Below are 24,736 nucleotides of genomic sequence, written 5' to 3' on the forward strand. Positions count from 1 at the left end.
CGAGTCGCGCGCGTTCCAAACGAACAAATATCTTATTCTAATATATATGTGCACAAGATAATGTTCCACCAAACTTATTCCTGCACCCCCTCCAAAAAAATGGCTTAGCTCTCTCTCTTTCTTTCTCTCTCTGTCTCCAAATTAAATTAGAAGGGGAGACCAAAACCGAAAGAGGAGAAAGAAAGGTGGGGGGATGGGAGAGAACGGCAGAGACTACCAGAGACAGGTAAATTCGCCCGAGGCTACAAAGCGTGCCTTTTCAGGTTTTTGTCTCCAAACCCTGGAACATCTCTTACTGAAATCAGCAGATGACAGGATGTAATTTTTATGGTGGTGTTTTGTTTTTTTTAAAGTTCTAACCCTCTTTCTTTTTTAACAACAACAACATTAAAAAATATACAACCCAACTGTTATTCTTCGCTGCTGTATCTCCTGAAGTATTACTTCCTACTTACAGACGGGGTCAGGGTTCCCAATACATTTTAAAATATTTTTAAAAACCCAAAGGTGCTTTTTCCAAGCCTGCTCTGAACCCTTTTCTCAATTTGCTCCTGGGCCAAGCGGAGATCCGGAAAGACAAAATAATTTTTGGGTGGGGAAACAGGGGGTTCGTTTTGTTTTCCAGTCCGTACGGGGGTTGGGGAGAGAAGGCAGCTATCTGGCCTCTCCCTTCGTGCATTTTGCTTCCATCCCGCAACGCCGGGACACAGAGGGCTGAGATGACACGTGTGGATGGCCACACGGGGTCCCTCTTCCTTTCCCTCCCCATTCTCCGGTCGCCCTCGGGTGGCTCGCCCGGAATTTAATTTCGGGATTGGGTTGGAGGAGGGTGCGGAGTTTCGGCGAAGAGGAGGAGGACGTCAGGAGCGAAGGAAAAGATAATGATCGCCTTCGCCTTTGAAAGGGCTCCTCGGCTAACAACCACCCAGGCCCCGTTTTGCAGATCGCCTTTGTGTTCCCAACCCGGGGGAAAAGGGAGAAGGAATCGAGATGGGAGGGGATGGTCCACATTTTAGTCTTCTGCCCTGTTTAGCAGCTTTAAAAAAAAGCAAATGTAATTTGTATAATTAGACGATGGGATGCTGGCTTTCTCCCAGATAATTGCTTTTATAGTAGAGAGAAGCACACAGAGCGATTTGCAACCCCCCCCCCGCCACTTCCCAGCGCTTCTTTTCATCTCCAGATCATTTTCGTTCGAGGGTTAGTCGCTTTTTGTATAGCTGGGGTGGGGGAGGGGGAGGTTATGATGGAGGCTTTAAAATAGGGAAGTTATGGGGGGAGTTATTTTGTACGTGCCGGGTTCTATAAGCCCAGTCCAGCATTTTAAACGACTACCCAGCCTTACAGGTATATAGGTGAGCAGAGGATCGGGCCATACGGGGCAATCTTTCCCCCTCCCCACAAATAAAATGAATCTAAAAGATGGAGGAAGGAGTCTGAGATAACACACAACCTGCCCCCCCCCCCCAGCTAGTCCCTTTCGACAAACGGAGAGAGGGGAAACGCGTCATATTTTTCCTCTTTCTCTTCTCCTGTTCTCATGGTGGAAATAATTTTATTTATTCAGAATATACAGTTTAATTCCTTCTATCTACACTTATGTACAGGGTTAAAATGACATTGTTGGGAGGGGAAAATGAAAGTCTCTGGGGGAAAAGGTTGAGGTCATCAGATTTCTCAAGGCACCTTTGAAAGTGTCCACAGTTGATGAAGTAAAAAATAAGCCACCATTCATTTCCCCCTCCCTCCCCCAAAAAACAACCCCAAAGTCCGTCCGTGTCTCTCTTTTTTTTGGTTAAAAAATAAAAATCAAAAAGAGGGCGGGAGAAAATTTCCTTTGAAATGTAATAAGTTACATGCAGGAGCTGTACACATTTCATCCTGTATAGTGTTTTTTTCCCCCTTTCCCTGAAAAAAAAAGGAAAACCCGAAACAAAAAACAAAACAAAAAAGAGAGTCAACCATATGCATTTTTTCCTTTTATCAACAAAACGCCAAGTGTCCAAAAAAAAAAAGAAAAGGTAAAGAGTTTTAAAACGAGGAAAGAGGGTTTTTTTGTTTTTTAAAAAAGAATCCTATTCTAGTAGATTGTCCCAGAAGCCAGAGCTAAGGGGTGCTGTAGAGAGCCGTGGGGCTGCAGGTGACCACTGAGAGCGTTACCGCTGGAATACCAGGACGAGGAGTTCTCCAGGTAAGTGGCGGCGGGCGACGGGTTGGAGTTGGCCCCGTGGGCGTGGGGGTGGTGGCTCAGAGACCTGGCGCTGCCCTGCGGTTCCCACACGGCGGGAGACTGCGGGGAGTTGCAAGCCATGGGGTCGCTGGCGCTAGGGCTGTGCTCCGGGGGCATCTCGCCATTCTTCATGATCTTTTTGATCTTCGATCTTTTGTTCTGAAACCAGATTTTCACCTGAAGGAAGAGGGAGGGAGGGGGGAAGAAGAGGGAAGTGAAGGAAAGAAAGAAAAAGAGGGAAAGAAAATAAGTAAATGGGTGACAAGAAATGAGGAAATAAACCCTTTTTTAAAAAACAACAACCCACGGACGTTTATTTGGACGCCTTGATTTCATTCTCCTTTTTGCTTCAGAAGCACAAGGTCTCACTCTAAATCTATGCATGCCCTGTACGCGCAGGTCAGTCCGGGGGGCTGCTGTGTGTTGGACTCCCAAGGAAACGATTTCCATGGAAACGGCAGGGACGGTGAAACAGGCCCCGAGGATTCAAATGGCACTTGCAAGGCGATCCTAGAGGGGAGCCGCCAGCAATGGAATCAAGGAAGATCCCAGAGTCTAGTTGCCCCATCTACTTTCAATATTTACAGTAGGGATCATCATGCGCTCACGTGCTAGATCGGGCCTCTCTCGGGCCATCAGAAAAGCAGGATCTGGGCTCTGAGGATGCTAAAACCCAGACACTCTTTGGCCTCTGATTTTTTGGACACCAGGCCTGCCTCCCTCCCCCCCCCCCCCCCGCGGCAGCTGCCTAAGGGATTTCTTTTTTAAAAAATTAATATTATGCTCAATTAAAGAAAAGCAAAAGGAACAAAGGCTAAAGCGGAGCGGGGAGCCTCGAGGGCACGATGGCTGTCTTGATTATGGTCTGCCAAGGACCAGCAGCAGATCCTAACTCCTACATTACTCAGTGGGTGAGTGCGCGCACGAGTGCTTTTGTTCTCGCCGCAGTCGGTTTTGTGTTCCCAACGCAGCAGCCTCCCCACACCCGCCCCAGCGCAACAATACCAGCCCAATCCCGAGATAACCTGCTTTCGCACGAAAGACTCTTTCCCCCCTTTGCACCGAAATGGTCTGACAAGCAGCCCCTCCCGGGTCCAGCTGCACTTTGCAAGCTCCTAACGCAGGAGATCCACCCACGTGCGGTTTCTCCCCCCCCCCCATCCCCCTCCGCTCCAATCTTTTGTGCTACAAGATCGAGAGAGAGAGAGAGAGAGAGCGAAAGCCTCCAGCTACAGTTAAAAGAGACACAAAACAAAAATACTGCGCGTCGTCAACAGGGCGAGATGGAAGTCAGGCTCACGGTCTTCTCTGCCGCAAGCCGGTGCGCTCTCGCAATCCGCGAGGCTAGTGCGCACTTGAAGATCTCTCTCCCCCGATCCTCACCAAAACAAATGACCCCGCCACCCCACCCCGCCCAACCCGGCCCCATCGGATTCAATCTCATTAACTTTTCTAAAAAGTAAGCAAATGCTTGCGTGGAAGTTAAAGGCCACTGCAATCTTGCAAGCAAGATTTGGGGAGAGAGCTGAAGAGAAAGGCACCGCAGAGCAACAAGGGAAGGGAGCAGCAGCAAAAAACTCCTGCGCGGTGCGCCCTCTTGGCCTTACCCCAAGGTACAAAAGGAGAAATAACCCGAATTTGTGTGTGTATATCTATACATTCTATATACATGACCAGGGAAATAAGGCCCCTCAGAAACATACTTTAGAGCCTTCCAGCAGGAATTCTTGAAAAATTTTTACATAGTATTTATGTTCAGGGAACGGGTGGGTCCCGCTCAAGTAGGAATTATTGCGAAGGATCTGGATAGGTTTTTTTTTATGTTCAGGGTCGCCCTTCCTTCCCACCTGGCCTTACCTGTGTCTGCGTCAGGCCTAAAGACGCGGCCAGCTCGGCTCTTTCCGGCAGGGCTAAGTACTGGGTTTTCTGGAACCTCCTCTGCAAGGCCGCCAGCTGAAAACTGGAGTAAATAGTCCTTGGTTTGCGCACTTTCTTTGGTTTGCCGTTCACCATCCTCACCTCCGGCTCAGCCACCTCTTTTTCTAAACAATCGGAGCGGGGAGGAAATCAGAAAGGAAGCTTAGAACTGGGGCAGAGGACGCCAGCGGCAGAATACAGGAAGGAGCCCGCACCTAGGTGGACAGGCCAGGATCGCACCCCTGACCCCGACGTGGCGGCCGCGAAGTTGACAAACAAGCGCGAGAGACCCCTGGAAAATTGGGACGTGGGAGGGCGGGGGAAAAGGAAACTGACGTGGTAGAAACAGCCGTCGTGACTATTTCTTGCAAAGGGAAGATTGTTTGGAGTGCTTCTATGTATTTGGGAGTGAGTGAATTTGAGAGAGGATATAAACAGCACCCAGGTTTCCACCGAAATATTATTTCATATTTTATTTCCCCATGGGGTATTTGGCTCATCGGTTTTCGTAAAAGAGAGAGGAAGGGACCCAGGTTAGATTTTACCATTTTGTCTTCCCGTAATTTAAAAACCTAACAAGCAGCAAAGTTCCCGGGCGTTTTTAGGTCACAATCCAGTGTCTATTGATTTTTCACGCATGGAAACAAGCAGACAGTCTCCCTCTTCCTCTCTCCATTTGAATGGAAGCCTCGTGAATTCAGCCCAGCCCAAGCTCTGCAGACTAGGGACACGCAATTTTGAGGTCTAGGGAGTTCAAAGGCCGCATCGCCACAAGAAAACGGTTCTCCTCCGTTTCAGCCGAAAGTAGCCAAATCCGGCCCAGACAGAGAGCCGATTATTCAGAATAATCTCGCCGCCGATCGGGGGTTGGTGGGAGAGAGCGAGAGAGAGAAGCGGCGCAGATGCGTCTGGTTCCTTTTACAAATACTTAACGCGCCACTGGCATTTCCCCTCGCCTTTGATGGGAGCAACAAACAACGTATCTCAAGAAATGTACACTCGCGCGCAAGTAGGAGAGGCAATAGGGCGAGGGGGTGGAAGCAAAAAATATTTCTCATTCATGTATATTCAGACTATATATATATAGTCTGAAAAATTAGAGAGTTTGAAACACAGCAAAACCCGAATTTGAGAGGCTTCGTGCATTCAGCTGAAATTGTCCCGGGATCGCATTGGATAAGCCTGTTCCACAACGGTGTTTTTGTTTTGTTTTTTAAATGGGGGGGGGCATGGAGGAGAGACGAGGATTTGAGCTGTTCCTGCCTAGCCCTGGATTTCCCTGAGTTTGCTTCTTGTGGAACCCACACGGAAACAGTTTAACCGCGCGTCTCCGTGTGTGGGATTAATCCCTCATTCCATTTTGGAAGCTAATATTAGCAAGACTCTTCGGGCGAGGGCTGTTTTGGTGGGGGAGGGGGGTGGGGAGAAAGAAAGAAGGCACGAGATCAGATCCTTCCCCTTCCCTCTCCCCACACGTCTGCTGTGTCCCCCCCCCCCAAAAAAAAACTCGGCCTGTCTTCGCGTAACGACGACGGGGTGCCGCCGACGTCGTCCTGTCCTTTGCAATAAAAACATGTGTGCGGGAGGGTAGAAATCATGCCAGTACCTACCCCCTCCCCGCCACAGCTACTTACCGTGGCTTTCTATTACCTCAGCGTCGGGAAGGGACACCCCCACCCCCACCCCACAATGTCGGAGCCCCTGTTCCCATTCCCCTCAATGTATTGCCTCCCAATCCGGAGTTGGAGACAACAAAGAATCCAGATTGAATGGTTTCTCTTTCCGCCTCTCTCTGGCTTTTCAACCGGGAATTTTTTTGCACGGCGGTGGAAGGAGAGGCTGTGAACCTCCTTCGTCGCCCCCCAGCCCAGATTGGGGAGAAAAAAATCGGGTGGGTTGGGGTCAAACTGTCCCCGTCACCAGAAGGGTCCTCGGTGACCCCCAGATCGCGAGGAGGAGACCCCTCCTCGGGGATCTTCCTAGCCACCCGCCCTCGCCTCCAGCCCTCTCCCCGCCGGCGCCTCTCACCTGGCTGGCTGGCTGCGCTCTGCGCCCGGTTATACGCGCCGCCGTACTGGTGGTAAGGGCTGGCGTAGCTGTAGTCTGCATAGGCTTTGGCTGGGTAGCTGGCGGCGGTTCCGTTCATGCCCTGGTACTGGTACTGGTAAGGATGGAGCGCTTTGCCGTAGGAAGCCGACGAAGGCGAGCAATAGCCGTGCGGGGCTCCTCCGGGGGAATTGTAATAGTCGGGGTCCGTGGCGGACGACTCGGGCAAAGTGGGAGACTCCTGCGGCGGGTGCCCGTGCATGGTGGCTGCAGCCGTCTGAAAAGGACCTTGGAAGTCTCCGGATCGGATGGCTGGCACTCTTCTGTCAAACACTCCGGTCATAGTAGTTGGCGAGGCAGCAAGCAGGCGGGCGGGCGGGCGGCTGGGTCTTCTAGGCAGCCATGGCAGGGGGGAGGGACCGAGGGAGGAGGCGGAGGAGGCGGCGGCGGCGGCTGGGAGCTCTCTGGGGCTGGCTCTGGCTCTGGCAGACTGCTCGCAGGGAGCGGAGAGGCTTGGTTAAATCCTTAATTGCGCTCTTACGCACAGCGGGGTGGATTGGGTTCCATTGGCCAGAGCACTCCGGAGCAGCAGCGACACCCTAACTCGTCCAACTAGTTTAGCACAACAAAGCGCTCTGCTTTTTCATTCTTTCCCTTTTTTTTAAGTTCCATTCAAGCTCCTTAAAAAAAAAAAAAAAAAAGGAATACGAGCAGCACCATTATCTCGGGGTTCTCTTCTCCTAGCCAGCAAGGATGGGAATTTTGGGCGTTAGGGAAAAAGAAAAGAACCGTCGAAGTTTTCGCGATAGGAAAACTGTGGTGCATCAAGCGTCTATATGTGTGAACGCGTGACACTCGTGTTTCAAGATGCAGATGCACAGGAAGGCTGACAACAGGGGGCTTAGTCCAGGGGTGGAAAGATGTTGGATGTTCTAGGAATGTCCCAAACTTCTCAGACAACCAGCGTTCCCTGATCAGGGGATTTATGGGCAATTGTTAAATAGGAAGGTTGCAGCTTTTCAATAACGCATGTGCCAGGATATAATGGCTGTAGAATGCAAATAGGACTGAATCCGGGTTTGTACTCGGCCATGGATAACACAGGAGAAAGCTTTTGAACTTGTCCCTCAGTTTTCCCGTCTGCAAAATGGGGATAAGAAACCTGGCAGATCTCTCCCAGATCAAGGAGCTCTGTAGCCTACAAATGCTCAACAGACGACAGTGACAAATAATCATGACAACATACTGGGGATTCAGACCCCACTGGAGTCTTTGGGATGAGTGCTCCGGATTTCCACTCCTTAATCCGGAGTGATCTTCGTAAATACAGGGAACTTCTGAAATAAAATCAAGGCTAGATGGAGACCGTGTTCTGAACAGAATGCTCTGCTATACTAGTCTGTGGCTTAGAATGCAACATGCGCGTTGTCTTGGAAGTAAGCACCATTTACTTCGGTGGGACTTATTTCTGAAGGAAGCACGCATGGAACCTAGCAATATGCGATGTAATGTACTTCGGGATCCCTCCTCCGAATATACAAGCCCCGAGTAGCTTACAGTGTTGGGAAAAAGTGTGTGTATTGACAGGCCAACTGATAACAGCATGGGGCCTGTGGGGAAGTGGCTAAAAGCGACCCATATATGAAATACCCCCTACCGTCCTTGAATTGCCCACTTTGACACAGTAATCGAACACCGGGAGAGGAAGGGAACCATTCGGGACCTTCTCAACCCTCTTCCAACAAGTGAAATGCACAAGAAGGCCCACAACATAACCATCCTTTCTCTATGGTTTAAGCAAGACTGCTGAACAAAGAGGTGTGTCCCCCAGGAAACCTGTGGCGCCCGCGCCTGCGCATTCAGTGGGAACGTTCCATTGAGAAGTATGTTGAACTGGGACTTCGGGCTAATTATCCCAGTATTCTTTTTCTCCTCCAGCCCAAACCCCTCAGATTCATACTTTTTACTGCCTCTGGCGCATCACAGCGTGAGCTGAATATCCCAGCAGGGCTGGATGTATCTCTGAAGAATACTTATTAAACCCAGTGATGGGGAAATTGTGACCTTCCAAACGTCGTTGGACTCCAACTCCCATCAGCCCCTACCAACACGGCCAATGGTCAGGGAGGATGGGAGTTGGAGTCCATCAACATCTGGAGAGCCTCAGGATCCCCCACCTCCAATTCATGTTCATAGTCTCATTCATTCGTTTAGGCACAGGGATGGCACGCTCAGGCCATTTGTTCGGCTCGGAGGGCCACATTCCCTCCTGGGCAACCCTTTGGGGGGCCGGATTCCAGTGTGGCCAAGGTGGGCGTGGCCAAACACACAGCACTCTCCACCTGCCATATAGGCTAGCCGTCATAGGCCAGCCAGGTAGGTAGGGTGCAGAGCAGATCCAGTGAGGCTGAGTCCCAGGGCCGGATGGTGAGGTCTGGAGGGCCGCATCATGCTTCTCCCCGGGTTTCTCATCTCTGGAGGGCACAAAGCCAAGGAGCATCTCTTTCCCCCAGAAATAACCCCGAACGCCTTTCAGAGTCTCTTGCGGAGGGGTGAGAGACAGGAGGGAGGGAGGTAGGAAGGGATGAGAGTTTTTCTATTTTTTTCACTAGGCATCAGGCAGGCAGACAAATCCAAGGCTGTTTTTCAGTGGCCTGGAGTTGTCGCTTTTCCTCCAGGCTGTTTACCCTCCAGATTTAGACTGTTTGCTCACTCAAGATCTCGTAGCCAGCTGGGTAACTCTTGCGACTGTGTGTGTGTGTGAGAGTGTGTTGGCTTCCAGCGTGTCTGTTTGCTTTGGAAATGGCCGCAGCTCTTATAAAATCACATTAAGCAAATCCCTTACAGTTTAATTATAGGAATCACTTTACCCAAATCAATGGCAAATAACTTTTTTTTATAACACGCACACACTGATGGGTGGAAGCGGGGTCCATTCACGACTGGTTTGGTGGCGACGGTGTTGTATGAAAATGCCCACTTGACAGTCGTTGAGTAGGAACGATGGTCTTTTGAAAGGGGGCGTGTAGGCAGGAGAAGGGTCAGGGAAATCGCCAAGGCCATAAATCAAGGCCGAGGAGGCCCCTTGCTAGACTCCAGCTTCCGCCATTCCTGTCGCCTCTCCAAGTGATGTGCATTTGAAGAGGCCTGGAGGAGAGCTGCCATGGGAAGGCTGAGACACGAGAGACAGATCGGAGAGACACCCACCCCAAGAATCTACAGTTCCCAGGACCCTTAACAAACTACAATTCCCAGGATCATTGGGGTGGGATCGGACGTGTTTTAAATGTATAGTGCGAGATAACAGCCTACATAGACCTGGGAAAAGTTACTGTTCTACCCGAGCTATAGGGCGTCTGCTGTGTTCGCCGCCTTTGCAAGATGTGCCTCGTTTAATCCAATCGATTCAAAGCACAGCATCTCTGGCTACTTCGCTCCCAAGGACCGGAGCTTCGGTCCTGTCGATCGTTTCAATGCACCCCACCTTCAGACACATCTGCTTGGAGATAAGCCCCACCGATTTATTGTTTTAGCATGCCAGTCCCAAATCAATTTCAGATTAAACCTGTAACCTTACTGGAGCAGTAAACCCCAATTGATAAAAGAGGACTTCCTTCCACGTAAAACATTGTATTGAATCGTGCACCGATTCAGAATAGCGTGGTGCTTTGGTTGCGCCGTAGAAGTAGGCTGCAATCCTGCACACACTTTCTTGGAAAGTAAACCCCGTTGAACTCGGTGGGGCTGAATTTTCGGCGAGAAGGAGTAGGATCTGGGAGTTTCATTAGGAGCTACTCCGGATTAAGTGTAGTCATTTGCAATAAATTATTTGGACGGGGATTCCTGTGTAAGGATTAGAAGTTTGATTTGGTTTTTAGATTGAATGAAAGCGGGGAGCCCATCAAGCGATGATGATGTGATGCTTGATTTGACACGTGTAAGCCACCCTTCCCTGTCCCAGTCTCTCTCCATCCTCCCCACCCGATTTCTGGACTCTCTCCTTCGCTGGTTTATATTTGGCACATCCGGAGCGGAGAGTCCAGGGAGCGTTCAGCAAGAAAGCCGGAGCCGGTTTGGTCCGTGCACAATCTGCTCATTGTTTAGGGCTCGGGGATCCGGGACCAGGGAGGTGGGGGGTGGGGGCGGTCGGCTGGCTGGCTGAAGTGGTCACGGCAGGAGCCTGTGGCGGCGGCACTCGGGTTGGAAAAAGCCTTCAGCTCAACCCCAACCTCAACCTCGTGTTCTGCTGAGTTTGGAGTTTCTTGCAGCAGCCGCCTCTCCTTCCTACAAATAAGGATGCCGCGTGGGGCAGGAAGGAACCTCGGTGCCATCCCAGCGGCATGACACGTAGGAAGAATGGGAGTCATTCTTTTCCTTGGTCTTCTTTTTTTGGAGAACTTCTGATTTCCAGCATCACCAAAGGCAGCGAGGAGCGGCTGAAGTCTTTACTAGGAGTGCCATCTTGTGGCTCAGAGGCGCGCTGCTCCGCGAAGGAGTCTGGAGAAGGGGCCGGAAGTTGGGGACTCAATCCGAGCGCAGGTTCAAAGTAGCCCAAGGAGACCCTCGCAGCCCTGCTCTGCGCGCAAGTGTTGCAGGTCGGATCCGCAGGACCCGGTGACGGCCTGGTCAGGTTAAACAGAACCTCGCGCAATTGCATGGACCAGCAGAGCCATAGGAAAGGCCGCTTCAGCTTATCCTTCTTCCCCAGAAAGGCAGGACGCAAACCATCAACTCCCAAGAACAACAACAACAACAATATATGGGACACCAGAGAAGATGCTGTAACGTGGAGTGAGGTCTCAGCCACTCCATTATGCCCCCTCTCTGTGCAGCTGCCTCCCCCCAGCTCTCACCCACCTGCACCAGTCAGTCAGCTTTCTGTAGTCTCTGAGCCTGCTCATTCTTCAGGAAGCTGCTCCTGGTTTCAAGTCCTCCATCCTGGCAACACACATACACACACACACCCCTCTACCTGCAAACCATGGGCATTTCCAAGGCTGCTGCTGTCTGCCCACAGTTGTGGGTGAGTGGTGCTATTTTGGCTACAGAAGCAACATCAGGGGTGCCAGCAGGGCCGGATTTAGGTTTGATGAGGCCCTAACTTGCTACTGAAGGCAATGGGGTCTTTTATATTTCCAGCTGTCCTTTGTCAACACAAATTGTTGCTTTTTTGTGTTGAATATGTGCTATATGGTAATTGATGGACCTAATAGGTATCTAAAGCCATTTGCACATAACAAAATATGTATTTTATCAAAGTAATTGTTGAACTGAAATACAATTAAGAAGAAGTATATTAATAGTGAAATACAATAAAGAAGTATATTAATAGTGAAATAATTATTTACTGTGGGTAAAACCTCAGCGCCTAGGACTTGCCGATCGTATGGTCGGCGGTTCGAATCCCTGCGGCGGGGTGAGCTCCCGTCTTTCGGTCCCAGCTCCTGCCCACCTAGCAGTTCGAAAGCACCTCCGGGTGCAAGTAGATAAATAGGGACTGCTTACTAGCGGGAAGGTAAACGGCGTTCCGTGTGCTGCGCTGGTGCTGGCTCGCCAGAGCAGCTTCATCACGCTGGCCACGTGACCCGGAAGTGTCTGCGGACAGCGCTGGCCCCCGGCCTCTTAAGTGAGATGGGCGCACAACCCTAGAGTCGGACACGACTGGCCCGTACGGGCAGGGGTACCTTTACCTTTAACTGTATGTAGGTTTATTTTATTTGTTTTTTATCTTATATTTTGGAAATGTACATCCAGTTTTTTCCCCCCTTCAGATTTTTTTGGGACCCCCAAGAAAGTGGGGCCTTAAGCTATAGCTTGTTTAGCTTATATGTAAATCCAGCAATGGGTGCCAGCTTGAATAAAATATTGGGGGGGGGCGGGGGTAGGTAAGCTCCACCCCACATTACCACATGACATGGCACACTCACCCCATTTGAATGGCAATGCCCATCAACTTCGGGAGGCCCCGGGCCCCTCAAATATTTTATTAGGGGGAGGCCAAAGTGACCTCGGCCCCTCAGAGTTGGCTCCTATGGCAACGGCACTCACTGGGATGGCTGGACATGGCACTTTCCTGGCACCCATCCTTTTGGCAGACCAACTCTGCATGTCAAAGATGTCTGTAACCGTGACGTGAAGCCTGGCAATATCAACCCTGTAATGTGGGAATCCCTTGCAGATGACCACAGAGCTTGGAGACAGGATCCATATCAGCGACCAGAGGAGGAATGACTGCTGGGAGGAGGGCAGAGAGAAGAAACTGCTGCCACAAAACATGTCTCTCCCGTATCGGTCTTGACAGCCACAGCAGGCACTGTAACCTTCCAACAGTTTGACTTCACCCCCAAAGGCGCACTCCTCCATTGTCTCCGGAGCACACAGATGCCAACAGACCAAGTTACATACTGTCCAAAAGTGGGCAGGTCCCTGTCTCCATGGAGCTTACCATTTAAAACTAGACAATGGGAGGGGGAAATGAGGCAAGGCAGGGAGGGGATACTGAGAAAGTTACATATGTACAGTTAAAGCACACTGTTGCCCTTCTGCAACAAAACTGCCTTTTTGTGGCAGGAAATGCATTGAATGGATGATGAATGCGAAGATGTATAAGCACTCTGCCAGCAAAATCAGGGTGTGAATGCTCACCTAACCTCTCCACAAATGAACTGAAACACATGCTCAATAACGACCAGACCTAGAGGGCCTTCTTGGTGGTGGTGCCTGCCCTGTGGAACACCCTCCCATCAGATGTCAAGGAAATAAACAACTACCTGACTTTTATAAAACATCTGAAGGCAGCCCTGTTTAGGGAAGTTTTTAATGTTTGATCTCTTTGTTATTATGTTGGGAGCTACCCAGAGTGGCTGTGAAAACCCAGCCAGATGGGCGGAGTATAAATTATTATTATTATTATTATTATTATTATTATTATTATTATTATTATTATTATTATTTATTGTTATTATTTCTTACATTGGTTTGAGACACCCAAATTAGGCAATTTCTTGTTAAAATGCAAGCAGAAATGAATCTCTCTCCCATCCCCAGGAGCCAGTGAAGGTATAAACCAAAGGGAAGGGAAGAGAGCCTGGTCACTGAGCGACAGGCTTCAGATGAGAGCTGGAGATACTGAGGCAAAGCAGGTGCTGTAGTGGAGACAAGCATAAAAACAGTAAAAGGCAAATGACCCTTGAAGGAGCCCTCCCTTTGCTTAGCAATATTTAATTGGTAAAGAATGGGCACCCCTGGAAGTCACTTCTTTTTGAATTTGGTAGCCCTCCACACTCTAATGTGACAGACTATGGCTTTTAGGACAAGGATGGGTAGAAAAGGTAGAAATGGATCTCCTGGTTGATCTGTTTTTAATATTCAGTTGGAAGCCACCCAGAGTGGCTGGGGAAACCCAGCCAGATGGGCGGGGTATAAATAATAAATTATTATTATTATTATCTCTGGGTGATTTGCACTAGATCCCCAAGGATTTCTGACTCCTGGTAGTTTTAACAATTGCAAAAACGATTCCCCCTTTCACACTAACTTACCTTGCTGAAATGATGAAAACTTGGCAGTGGTTTGCCAGGTGACAGAACAAAGAGCTTCATTCAATTTTGGTAAGGTAAAGGTAAAGGTACCCTTGACCGTTAGGTCCAGTTGCGGATGACTCTGGGGTTGTGGTGCTCATCTTGCTCTATAGGCCGATGGAGCTGGTGTTTGTCTACAGACAGCTTCCGGGTCATGTGGCCAGCATGACTAAGCCAGTTCTGGTGAACTAGAGCAGTGCACAGAAACACTGTTTACCTTCCCGCTGGAGCGGTACCTATTTATCTACTTGCACTTTGATGTGCTTTCGAACTGCTAGGTGGGCAGGAGCTGGGACCGAGCAATGGGAGCTCACCCCATTGTGGGGATTCGAACCGCCGACCTTCTAAATTTCTAGGCTCACTATTCTCTAATTCTAAGCCTTTGTACTTCGCATCAGGCTCCAATTGGTAGATATTGGAGATGTAGGGGGAAAAACCCAAAGCAGACCCCACAAACCTGATGTCTGCCCACCTCTTTTTAAAGGATAGTATCAGGTTCTGGGGTAAATCCTTAGTGCAAATTAAGGAACTCCCCCAGTCAGTGAGTTATGTGTTGTCCTCTTGCGTCTTTTGAAACCTGATTTGTGGGGATTTCTTATTCTGTTAGAGGGCAATATTTTTAAAGAAAAAAAACACACAAAGGGGAAAAGCTGAATAAAAGCAAAATAAAAAAGCTCACATTTACAATACAGTACCCAATTTACACATATAGTTGGATATAAACTTAATAGATGGTGAGTACCTTTCCAGGCTTGAAGTGTAAGTCTCTTAGTGACCATAAGTAAAACCCATTTTGTTGCCCAGCTGTTAGTCCCCACATGGGGACACGGGTGGCGCTGTGAGTTAAACCACAGAGCCTAGGACTTGCCAATCAGAAGGTCGCGGTTCGAATCCCCGCGACAGGGTGAGCTCCCATTGCTCGGTCCCTGCTCCTGCCAACCTAGCAGTTTGAAAGCACATCAAAGTGCAAGTAGATAAATAGGTACCGCTCCAGCGGGAAGGTAAACAGTGTTTCTGTGTACTGCTCTAGTTCACCAGAACTGGCTTAGTCATGCTGGCCACATGACCCAGAAGCTGTACGCTGGCTTCCTCGGCCAATAAAGCGAGATGAGCGCTGCAGCCCCAGAGTCGTCCATGACTGGACCTAACGGTCAGGGGTGCCTTCACCTTTTACCTGTTAGTCCCCACACTACTGTACATCAACACCCACAAATACCGAATATTCCACTAAATCAAGATTAACACATACAACAACTTCAGACCAAAAAGGAGATACTGTATCACTAGACTCAAATGATATACAAGGTGGAGAATTACCCCAAATAAACTTCTGAAAATAACACACGAATCTTTTGAAAATATGCTCAGGGAATGTGTAGTCAAATACCATTCAGTACATATATTATTTCTCGCAGTACATTAATCTTAAGTGTGTTGACCTTAATACTAAGCTTAAGGAGGACACACCTTTCCACATCAATGGAGATTCCTTTTATTAACTTATTATAACCTTTGGCTACCAGTAAAAATGGGGGACGCGGGTGGCACTGTGAGTAAAACCTCAGCGCCTAGGACTTGCCGATCGCATGGTCAGCGGTTCGAATCCCTGTGGCAGGGTGCGCTCCCGTCGTTCGGTCCCAGCGCCTGCCAACCTAGCAGTTCGAAAGCACCCTCGGGTGCAAGTAGATAAATAGGGACCGCTTACCAGCGGGAAGGTAAACGGCGTTCCGTGTGCTGCGCTGGCTCGCCAGATGCAGCTTGTCACACTGGCCACGTGACCTGGAAGTGTCTGCGGACAGCGCTGGCTCCCGGCCTATAGAGTGAGATGAGCGCACAACCCTAGAGTCTGGCAAGACTGGCCCGTATGGGCAGGGGTACCTTTACCTTTACCTTACCAGTAAAAATGCCAATTAACATATACGAAGCAGGTGATTTACACTTGCCCACTGGCATTCTAACCCCTTCTGTATTGTAATTAAACCAAGTCCTGCTCTGGTGAACACATTTCAAAAGGTGATTTCTCCAGAGGGCTTTCCACCAGCAGGGAACCAGCACTAAGAAGGCCCTGTCAGCAGTAACTGGTTAGTAGCTAGAGATGGTACTAACAGGACCTCCTCTGCTGATTGTAGGGGCTGAGATGCTTGATATTGGGGGAGTTGCTCCTTTAGGCACCCGGGTCCCAAGCCAGTTAGGACATTGTATGCTACCACTAACATCTTGAATTAGGCTCAGTAGCTCACTAGCATTCAGTACAGAGCTTCAGGACTGGTGACACATGGTTGCATCAGGCTGACCCACTTTTCCAACCTTGCAGCTGCACTAGCTGCAGCCCCCAGTCCATCTTCAAGGGCGGCCCCATGTAGAGCCTAAGTGGGAGGTCACCAGAGCATGTACAACTGAGGCCAGGCTACTTTGATCCAGGAATGGCTATAGCAGGGCATAATAAGTACTCCTGACCACAGGAGTCACTTGGGATGTCAGCGACAAGTTGGAACGCAGATATACCACCTGTCATTGCACAATTCAGTCCAAAGGAAAACTTGGGAAATGTATGGTGACTATGATAGGTTTTGAACATTATTTTTTTTACGAAGTAATAATAATAAATAAATAAGAATAAAAATGTGCACCCCACCACTGAGACCATTCCATTGTAACTATCCAACCTCCCAAAATTTCAACATCTCTTGCGATGGTTTGACCCCTTTCCGTTTTAACAGTACAAATTCTACAAACATCTTCCGTATCTCCTCGAAATCATTTCTCCTGCATATTCCCCGTCTTACCATAATGGCACATGTCAATTTATCATTCATAGCTATATCCCACACCTCTTTAAACCATTCTTCCATTTTATATTCTGCTTGCCCCTTCCACTTCCGTAGCTATCATAATTCGTGCAGCTGTCAATAAATCTGTGAGCAAGTCCTTCATAGCCTGCGAACCTTCCACCCCATCGTAAATTAATACAGTGGTACCTCAGGTTAAGTACTTCATTCGTTCCGGAGGTCCGTTCTTAACCTGAAACTGTTCTTAACCTGAAGCACCACTTTACCTAATGGGGCCTCCTGCCGCCGTGGTGTCGCCGGAGCATGATTTCTGTTCTCATCCTGAAGCAAAGTTCTTAACCCGAGGTACTATTTCTGGATTAGCGGAGTCTGTAACCTGAAGCGTATGTAACCCAAGGTACCACTGTAATGCTACCTCTGGACTTTCGGTCAGCTTTAACCCAGTGATTTCTGTTATCTCCTTAATCACCCTTTGCCAGAAAAATTGAACATATTTACACCCCCACCACATGTGAACATAATTTCTGGTTTCCTGACATCCCCTCCAATGTAACACCAAATATTCCTTCTTTATTTGATTTAATCTGACTGGTGTTAAATACCATCTCCAAACTAATTTATAATAATTTTCTTTTATTCTTATAGAGTTTTTGAACTTTTTAACGTTCTCCACCAGACTGCTTCCTTCTCGGTCTCTATCACAGCACCCTTTTCATTTTCCTGACCTCATTTCTACATGGTATTTAGACATCATTAGAATACCATAAGGCTCCATGAGGGCTCTGGGAAGCTTAACTATTTGGCTAAAAGAGTACCAGCACATTTTTATTCATGCCTACTCTGAAACCAGTCCTTTGATTCCAACAGAACTTGTAGAGGATTACGGGCCTACATTTGACTATTGGAGGTTGCTCTGTGTGTCTAGAAATGATCAGACCCTGTCTGGCTTGTGAAAAGAATAAGGAACATTCAATATGAATACAACAGCAGCCTTATTTGGGTGTTCTTTTTCTTCACACGAAGGAGAGTGGGGCATGCTGGAGAGCCCCAACACTTTGGGTACATTGCTTTCCCCTTGTTTACATCACTCCATGAGTTGAAGGACCAGCTCCTTCAGTTCAGAGCCTTCGGTACTCACGGCAGCTCTCCAGGCAATTTCAAATCCTAATTTTCCAGGATTCTATATCCATAGCTGTCAACTGTCCCTTATTTGGGGGGAAACTCCCTTATCCCAGCGCCGTGTCCCGCTGCTGTCCCTTATTGATGATGTCCCTTAAATTTCCCGGGTTTCAAAGGAAGGAGCTCCTCTCCCTCCCTCCCTCCCTCCCTCCCTGCCGGCCAGGGAGGAGGGAGGCTCCAACTGTTTTGCTTGGCTGCGTTGCTCACCCAATAAGGAGTCTAAGAATGACTGGGGGGGTGGAGCTTGCATGCTTTGTGCCGATCAAATCGGCAGCGTTGACTGGGGACTTGCCTTTGCTCAGCGCTTCCAAGCAGAGAAGTGACGGTGGTTTTCCTTGCTGCATCCTCTTTGCCGGGTTGCTGCGCTGTGGGAACCACCGCTTGAGGCTTCGTTTGGCTGCTGGCTGGGCTCGGAGGGGCTCAGAAGTTGAACATACCTGTGCTCGGAAGTGGATGGATACGTCATTGATGGCCCACTCACCCTTGCCGGGGAAATGTCTGTCTGGAGCGGGGGTACATGATGGGAGAAAAGGAAAGGAGCTGGTTGAGTACAATGGCGGGCGGCGATCTCATGGGAGTGGGAGCTTTTGGATTTGTTTTGGAGGCTCCTTCCATTGACTGTTATGGGGGAAAGGAAAGGAGCTGGTTGACTAAAATCCCTTATTTTGGCTGCTGATCCCTTATTTTCGAGGCCGCTGGTCCCTTATTTTCAAATCTGTAAGTTGACAGCTATGTCTATATCACCCACAGAAGCTATATGAGTAGGCCGGGCTTTCTGCTTCAGAAGCTATCCTCCAACTCATGGAGGGCTTTCGGGACAGGGGAGGAGAGCTAGTATGCTCATCCCCACTTTTCCTCATCACATAATGGGGGAACCTCAGGGCTGGGACCAAATGTGTCCTTTGGGATTTTCCACAGGCCCCAGCCCTCACCAGCCCATATTTGGCACCTTGAATGTTTTTGGTCTGCGATGCATCACTGAGCAATGCTTCTTGCTTGCTCTGTTGGACGGAGGACACAGAGGGGTGTGTACAACCAGCCAACTGTACAATTTTCATTCATTCATTCATCTGCTCACTTTTGTCTCCGACCAAGACCACCGCTGGCCTGTCTGTGTGTCCCTCAGAAGATAGCCCAGAAAGGAATTTGTCCCTCAGCCTGTAAATGGTTCCACACTCTTGATGTAAGGGATTTGGAACACCTGAGTAGGGCTGTAGAGTCTTCAGAATAGAAGGAAATATAAACATGAAGTGCAACATCATAATTATAAGAGAGCTCTTTCCATATTTTCTTTTACATTTTTGTTACATTATATAATTTGTTAAAGTGTGTGTGTGTGAGTGTGTGTGGTTTATTTTGACAAATCATCTTCTTCATTTTATGATGTGGCCTTTGCATAACTTACATGAGTTTGCCAGGCTTGATAGAGCATATTAGAATTTATTTGCAGTTTACTTTGCTTTCATAAAAGCATTTGGGTTGAGAATGTGATTTCTTTTCTCCTTAAAGTGACTTTATTTATTATTATTATTTATTATTATTAATAATATGGATTATAACAAGTTCTTTTTTTGGGAGGAGAGAATAGATCATATTTTGTTTTAAAAATAATAGTGCAGAGAATAATTTGTCAGTTAAATCAATCACTGTGTGTTGCGAAAGATGTTCTCCCAGAATGAAATAGAGTAACAAATGCTGTCAAAAGAACAAGGGGATTGTTTAGCAGGTAGGATATATAATCTGAAATTAAATAAAAAGAATCTCTCTCTTCTCTCTTTTTCACACACACACACACACACACACACACACACACACACACACGAGTCTGGCAGCAGCACACTGCAATATGTATTGCGGCCAGAAGCTGAGGCTATAGTCATTTTACCTTAACTTTAAAACATCCACAAAGAGAGTGACAGTGAGCTCAGCCACTCAGGTGCCATTTACCCCTTCTCCATGAAGGCATGCTCATTGGCGCCACAAACTGAAAGCCTGCATCTGAGTGGCTGAGCTTGCTGCCACTCTCATTACGCAACCCCTGCCCACAATCAGATTGGTACAGTGGTGGCTCATGCCCATTGGGGCAGGTAGGGTGGAGAGCAGGGAGCCCAACAGTAGGTGGAGCCAGAGACAATGTCGGACACAGCCAACTAATTCTAGTTCTGTCCCTGTCCTCAGTTTTATAAGGGCAACACTAAGACTAAGGAGAAGAAAGCTGACAGCTAGGGTCACCCCCAGGCTTGACATAGTAAGAAGACAGCCAGATGGGGTTGACTGAAGTTGGTGGGGCAGCACCCCATTTGCTCTAGTAGACCCAGCCTCCACTCAGCTGGTACATTCCTCATCCTGGTTGCCTTGCCTCAATCTGAAGTTGGCCAGGTACAAAAGAAAGCCATTAATAGTTGTGTGTGAAGAGGACATTCCAGCCGGCATAGCTTGGCATGCAAATCCTCTCTGCTAAAAAAGGTAAAAGGTAAAGGACCCCTGGATGGTTAAGTCCAGTCAAAGGCGACTATGGGGTTGCGGTGCTCATCTCACTTTCAGGCTGAGGGAGCCGGCATTTGTCCACAGACAGCTTTCCAGGTCATGTGGCAAGTATGACTAAACCACTTCTGGCGCAACGGTACAGAAAGCACGGAAACACTGTTTACCTTCCCGCCACAGCGGTACCTATTTATCTACTTGCACTGGTGTGCTTTCGAACTGCTAGGTTGGCAGGAGCTGGGACAGAGCAACAGGAGCTCACTCCATTGTGGGGATTCGAACCTCCCTGCTATACAACTATTAAAGGTACAGGAGTGCCTACTTCTGAGGAGACATGTGTGCACTACAATGGCAGAATCCTACGCAGAGGTCAGTCCCACTGACCAGCATAGAATTGCAGCCATTAAAAAAAAGCAATTTCAACTTCTGAATTGGCTGCTAAAACAAGTGGGGAATATGTGACTCTCCAGATGATGGGAGTTGTAGTCCAACAAAACCCTGAAAGGCCACAGGTTCCCCAACTCTGTTAGATTGGACTTACTGGGTGATATCCATCTATTGCCATACTTAGACTAAACCCTTTGAAATTAATAGATGCAAGTTACTTAAGTCCACTGATTTCGTTGGACCCACTCTGAGTGTGACTACTATTGGATATCAGCTATTGTCAGAGTCTGTATATAAGAATGTGTTTTGCATCTAGGGAATCTTCCCCAGCCCTCCCTATTTCTGCATTTGTATTATTTTTGGAGCATGGAAATGAAATGACAACAACAAATTCTTCTGCAGCTGTGTTTACTGCCTTACATGTGCCTGTTTCTGAGCAGGGCAACCAGACTTTGATAAGAGGCATCCCTGCTGTGTAACACAGAATAATCAGTTGCGCAGGCAGGAATCACCTGGTGTATTCTTAAGCCCTGCAGAATGCAGAAGCAGCAGAATGGAAAAGTCAATAGTTTTTCCAAGAAGGGCCAACTAACAGGGCGACAGACACGCTTGTTTCTTTAAAGATATAAATGCACGAAAGACCTTGAAGTGTCAGTATTCTGTGGGAGTCTTGATTATACAGGAAATAAAGAAATGGGTGATCAACTCTTTAAAGAAATCACATCTGTTTCTTAATACATCTGTGACCTGAATAATAACGTCAGGCTTTGTTGTTACTTTGTATGAGAATTTGGCATTTGCAAAGTGGATGACTCAAGGCACCATATAATTCAACCTGGGAAATATGTTGTCATAACATTGACATTTTGAATATTTTGTGTTTTTTAAACATACCTTTTCTGTGCACAAGAAAAATCCTCAGCTACTTTTCTTGATGGAGGAGGGAGGGGGAAAATAAGATTTTTTTAAAAAACCAGTTTCAATAAATACAGAGGTTAATGAACTAGTTTTAATGAGTTCCACACTGTGGACCTTTTTGACATTACTGATGTTTGGATCATAAGGTGAAAGCAGAACACATTTCCTGGAAAGGGACCCCCCCCCCCATTTTATTTTATTTTAAAACCTGGTCTTTAACTCTCTCCTTTTGGTCCAAAAATCCTTCTTCCCAGCTTGTTTTTATTCCTTAGTGGTTCAGGCTAAAATTTTCAGAAGCCTCTAACAAATTACATGCTCATCCTTCACTGAAATTCTAGATGGGTTAGGAGCAAAACTTAACTTAAATTCTTCCTTCCTTCCTTCCTTCCTTCCTTCCTTCCTTCCTTCCTTCCTTCCTTCCTTCCTTCCTTCCTTTCTTTCTACCCTACCTGCAAAAATAATATTTCTTCCTGATTTAAAGCTGACCCCTTTGGAAGAGAAATGGCTTGGAGCACAATAAGGGATTGCTTGTTCCGGAAAGCAGAAGTTCCAGAGATGAGCTTGGGAGTTGCAGGATCTGCTCTGGAGATGACAAAAGTGATGAAAGGTGGGATATAAACCTAAATAATAATAAAAAGCCTGATTGGCTTCAGATGAACAAGCTGCAATCTTACATTCGCGTTTCTGGAACTCAGTCCCATTGAACTTAATTGCACTTACTTCTGAGTAGGGAGGGGATAGAAGGTCAATCCTGATCACATTAAAAGTGAATTTCCTTACTTAATGCTTTCTGAAACTATGCAGGAACCAGAACATCGCCAACCTTCAAAATTCTCAACTCTCTGAATTTTGCAATGCAGTTCTCCAGCCTGTTATGTGATTATTTAAATTGAGGATTATTTAAATTATTTAAATATTTAAATTGGGAAGGGAAGTTGGGAAAAGGCTCTGTTGTGTTAGCTTGTTAGTGCCAGCTTCTGTGTTGTACCCATCTCTGCTATTTCACCTTGTTTTTTATATATAAATATTTTTATTAAGCAATTTCAACATAACAAATTATCAAACCGTATAATCACATACATTATTTTTCTCCCCCTTTCCCCCTCCATCCCTCCCCCCCGCCAGGGACTTTCTTCAGCTCCTCTCTCTGATTTCTCTACACATATTATTCTCTGCATGTTATAAAGTTATGCACATCTTTACCTTATCTATCATCTATCTATCTATCTATCTATCTATCTATCATCTATCTATCTATCTATCTATCTATCTATCTATCTATCTATCATCTATCTATCTATCTATCATCTATCTATCTATCTATCTATCTATCTATCTATCTATCTATCTCTATGATCTATATCTATCTATTATCTATCTATCTATCTATCATCTATCTATCTATCTATCTATCTATCTATCTATCAATCAATCATCTATCATCTATCTATCTATCTATCTATCTATCTATCTATCTATCTATCATCTATCATCTATCTATCTCTATCTATCATCTATCTATCATCTATCTATCTCTATCTATCTATCTATCTATCATCTATCTATCTATCTATCTATCATCTATCTATCTATCATCTATCTATCTATCTATCATCTATCTATCATCTATCTATCTATCTATCTATCTATCATCTATCTATCTATCATCTATCATCTATCTATCTATCTATCTATCTATCTATCTATCTATCTATCTATCTATCTATCCATCTATCTAATCTATCTATCATCTATCATCTATCTATCCCTGCTTTACTCAAACATCTGTTGTTGTTTTTAAACCACAATTTTCACCTCCATGTCCTTCCCACCCCAGATTTAAGTCAACATCCACTGTTGTTTGAGTACAGCAAGAAGGGAGCAGCACTGAAAGAAACTTCACTTTCTTCTGTTCCTCAGTTGCCTCGTGTAAGATAAAGGATGCAGAGCCTCAAATATCCTATAGTACCTTTCTGCAGTGTATGTCACTCCTGGTACCACCTGTTGTATTCAACATGATGTTCCAGATTCAGTGTTGTAATTTAGAAGAAATATTTTATTAACAAGCAAACACCCATATATGCACAGCATCCATCAACTGAATTTTACCTTCTCTCATTGAACAAGCTGACAGGCTTGCTCTTAAGATCCCATTCATCTTAAAGGTACGTCATTGGGGCTTCAGAATAGACGAGAGAAGTGACCTTAGAAATGGAGTTGAGAAATGGGAACAGTTGTGGAATATGGATATAAATTTTACAGCATGTTAGGGGAAATTATATGAAAATGATATATCGATGGTATCTAACACCGAGGAAATTGGCAAAAATGTATAAATCTAAATCAAATAAGTGTTGGAAATGTAAAGAGAATGAAGGTTCTTTTTATCATATGTGGTGGTCTTGTAGTAAGGTTAAAGCTTATTGGGAAATGATATATAATGAAATGAAAAGGATGTTTAAAATAACCTTTGTAAAAAACAAACAAACAAACCCAGAAGCTTTTCTTTTGGGAATTATAGGGACAGAACGACCTAAACTGTATAGAAACTTATTTATGTATGCTACTACAGCAGGAAGAATGTTACTTGCCCCCAAATGGAAAGAAGCAGAAGTCCCAGCAAAGGAAGAATGGATACAAAAACATACGGAATATGCAGAAATGGCGAAACTTACTGGAAGAATAAGAAATCAAGATAACAAAATTTTCATAAAAGAATGGAAATGGTTTATTGAATATTTACAAATTGTAAACAGATAATAACATTGGCAGGATTATTGTAATAACCTGCAGTTTCATAAGAGTATATATTTAAAGAAGATGACTACCGGTAAATGAGCAAATTAAATTAATTTGGATATGCAGAAGACATTAAAAATAATTTTAAGGAACAGCAGAAAGAGGGGGAAGGAAGTCAAGTTTTGAAATGTAAAAATGATTGTAAAATTAGTGAAATGTATGGACTTGAGAAGTATAAATATTTTAAAAAATTAATTATGCCCCCCCAAATGAAAAAAAGAAATGGAGTTGGGAAGCAGAAAAATGAGCTCAGCTGCATGGGGAAAGGGGGTTAAAGTGGGGGGAATGGTCGTGGGGTTGGTGAGCAGTGAGCAGAGGTGCTGCCCCTAGTATTAGAATATCCCCAGGTTTTTACAGTAGACACTGTCTGAATAAACTGCCTTATTTCTGGCTGACCTGGGTAATGT

General features: G+C 46.5%; 1 protein-coding gene across 1 annotated transcript; it reads right to left on the reverse strand.

Annotated features, from left to right (window-relative positions):
• Positions 1 to 1,510: 1,510 nt before the first annotated feature.
• On the reverse strand, positions 1,511 to 6,692 carry DLX5 (distal-less homeobox 5). Its single transcript, XM_028750944.2, has 3 exons — positions 6,176 to 6,692; positions 4,088 to 4,272; positions 1,511 to 2,407 (listed from the first exon to the last, which is right to left on the reverse strand). The coding sequence occupies exons 1-3, from the start codon at positions 6,534 to 6,536 to the stop codon at positions 2,081 to 2,083; spliced, it is 873 nt and encodes a 290-aa protein (XP_028606777.2). The 5' UTR covers positions 6,537 to 6,692; the 3' UTR covers positions 1,511 to 2,080.
• Between the last annotated feature and the right edge of the window lie 18,044 nt (positions 6,693 to 24,736).

This window comes from Podarcis muralis, chromosome 12 (genome assembly GCF_964188315.1).
Source record: "Podarcis muralis chromosome 12, rPodMur119.hap1.1, whole genome shotgun sequence".
NCBI lineage: Eukaryota > Metazoa > Chordata > Lepidosauria > Squamata > Lacertidae > Podarcis > Podarcis muralis.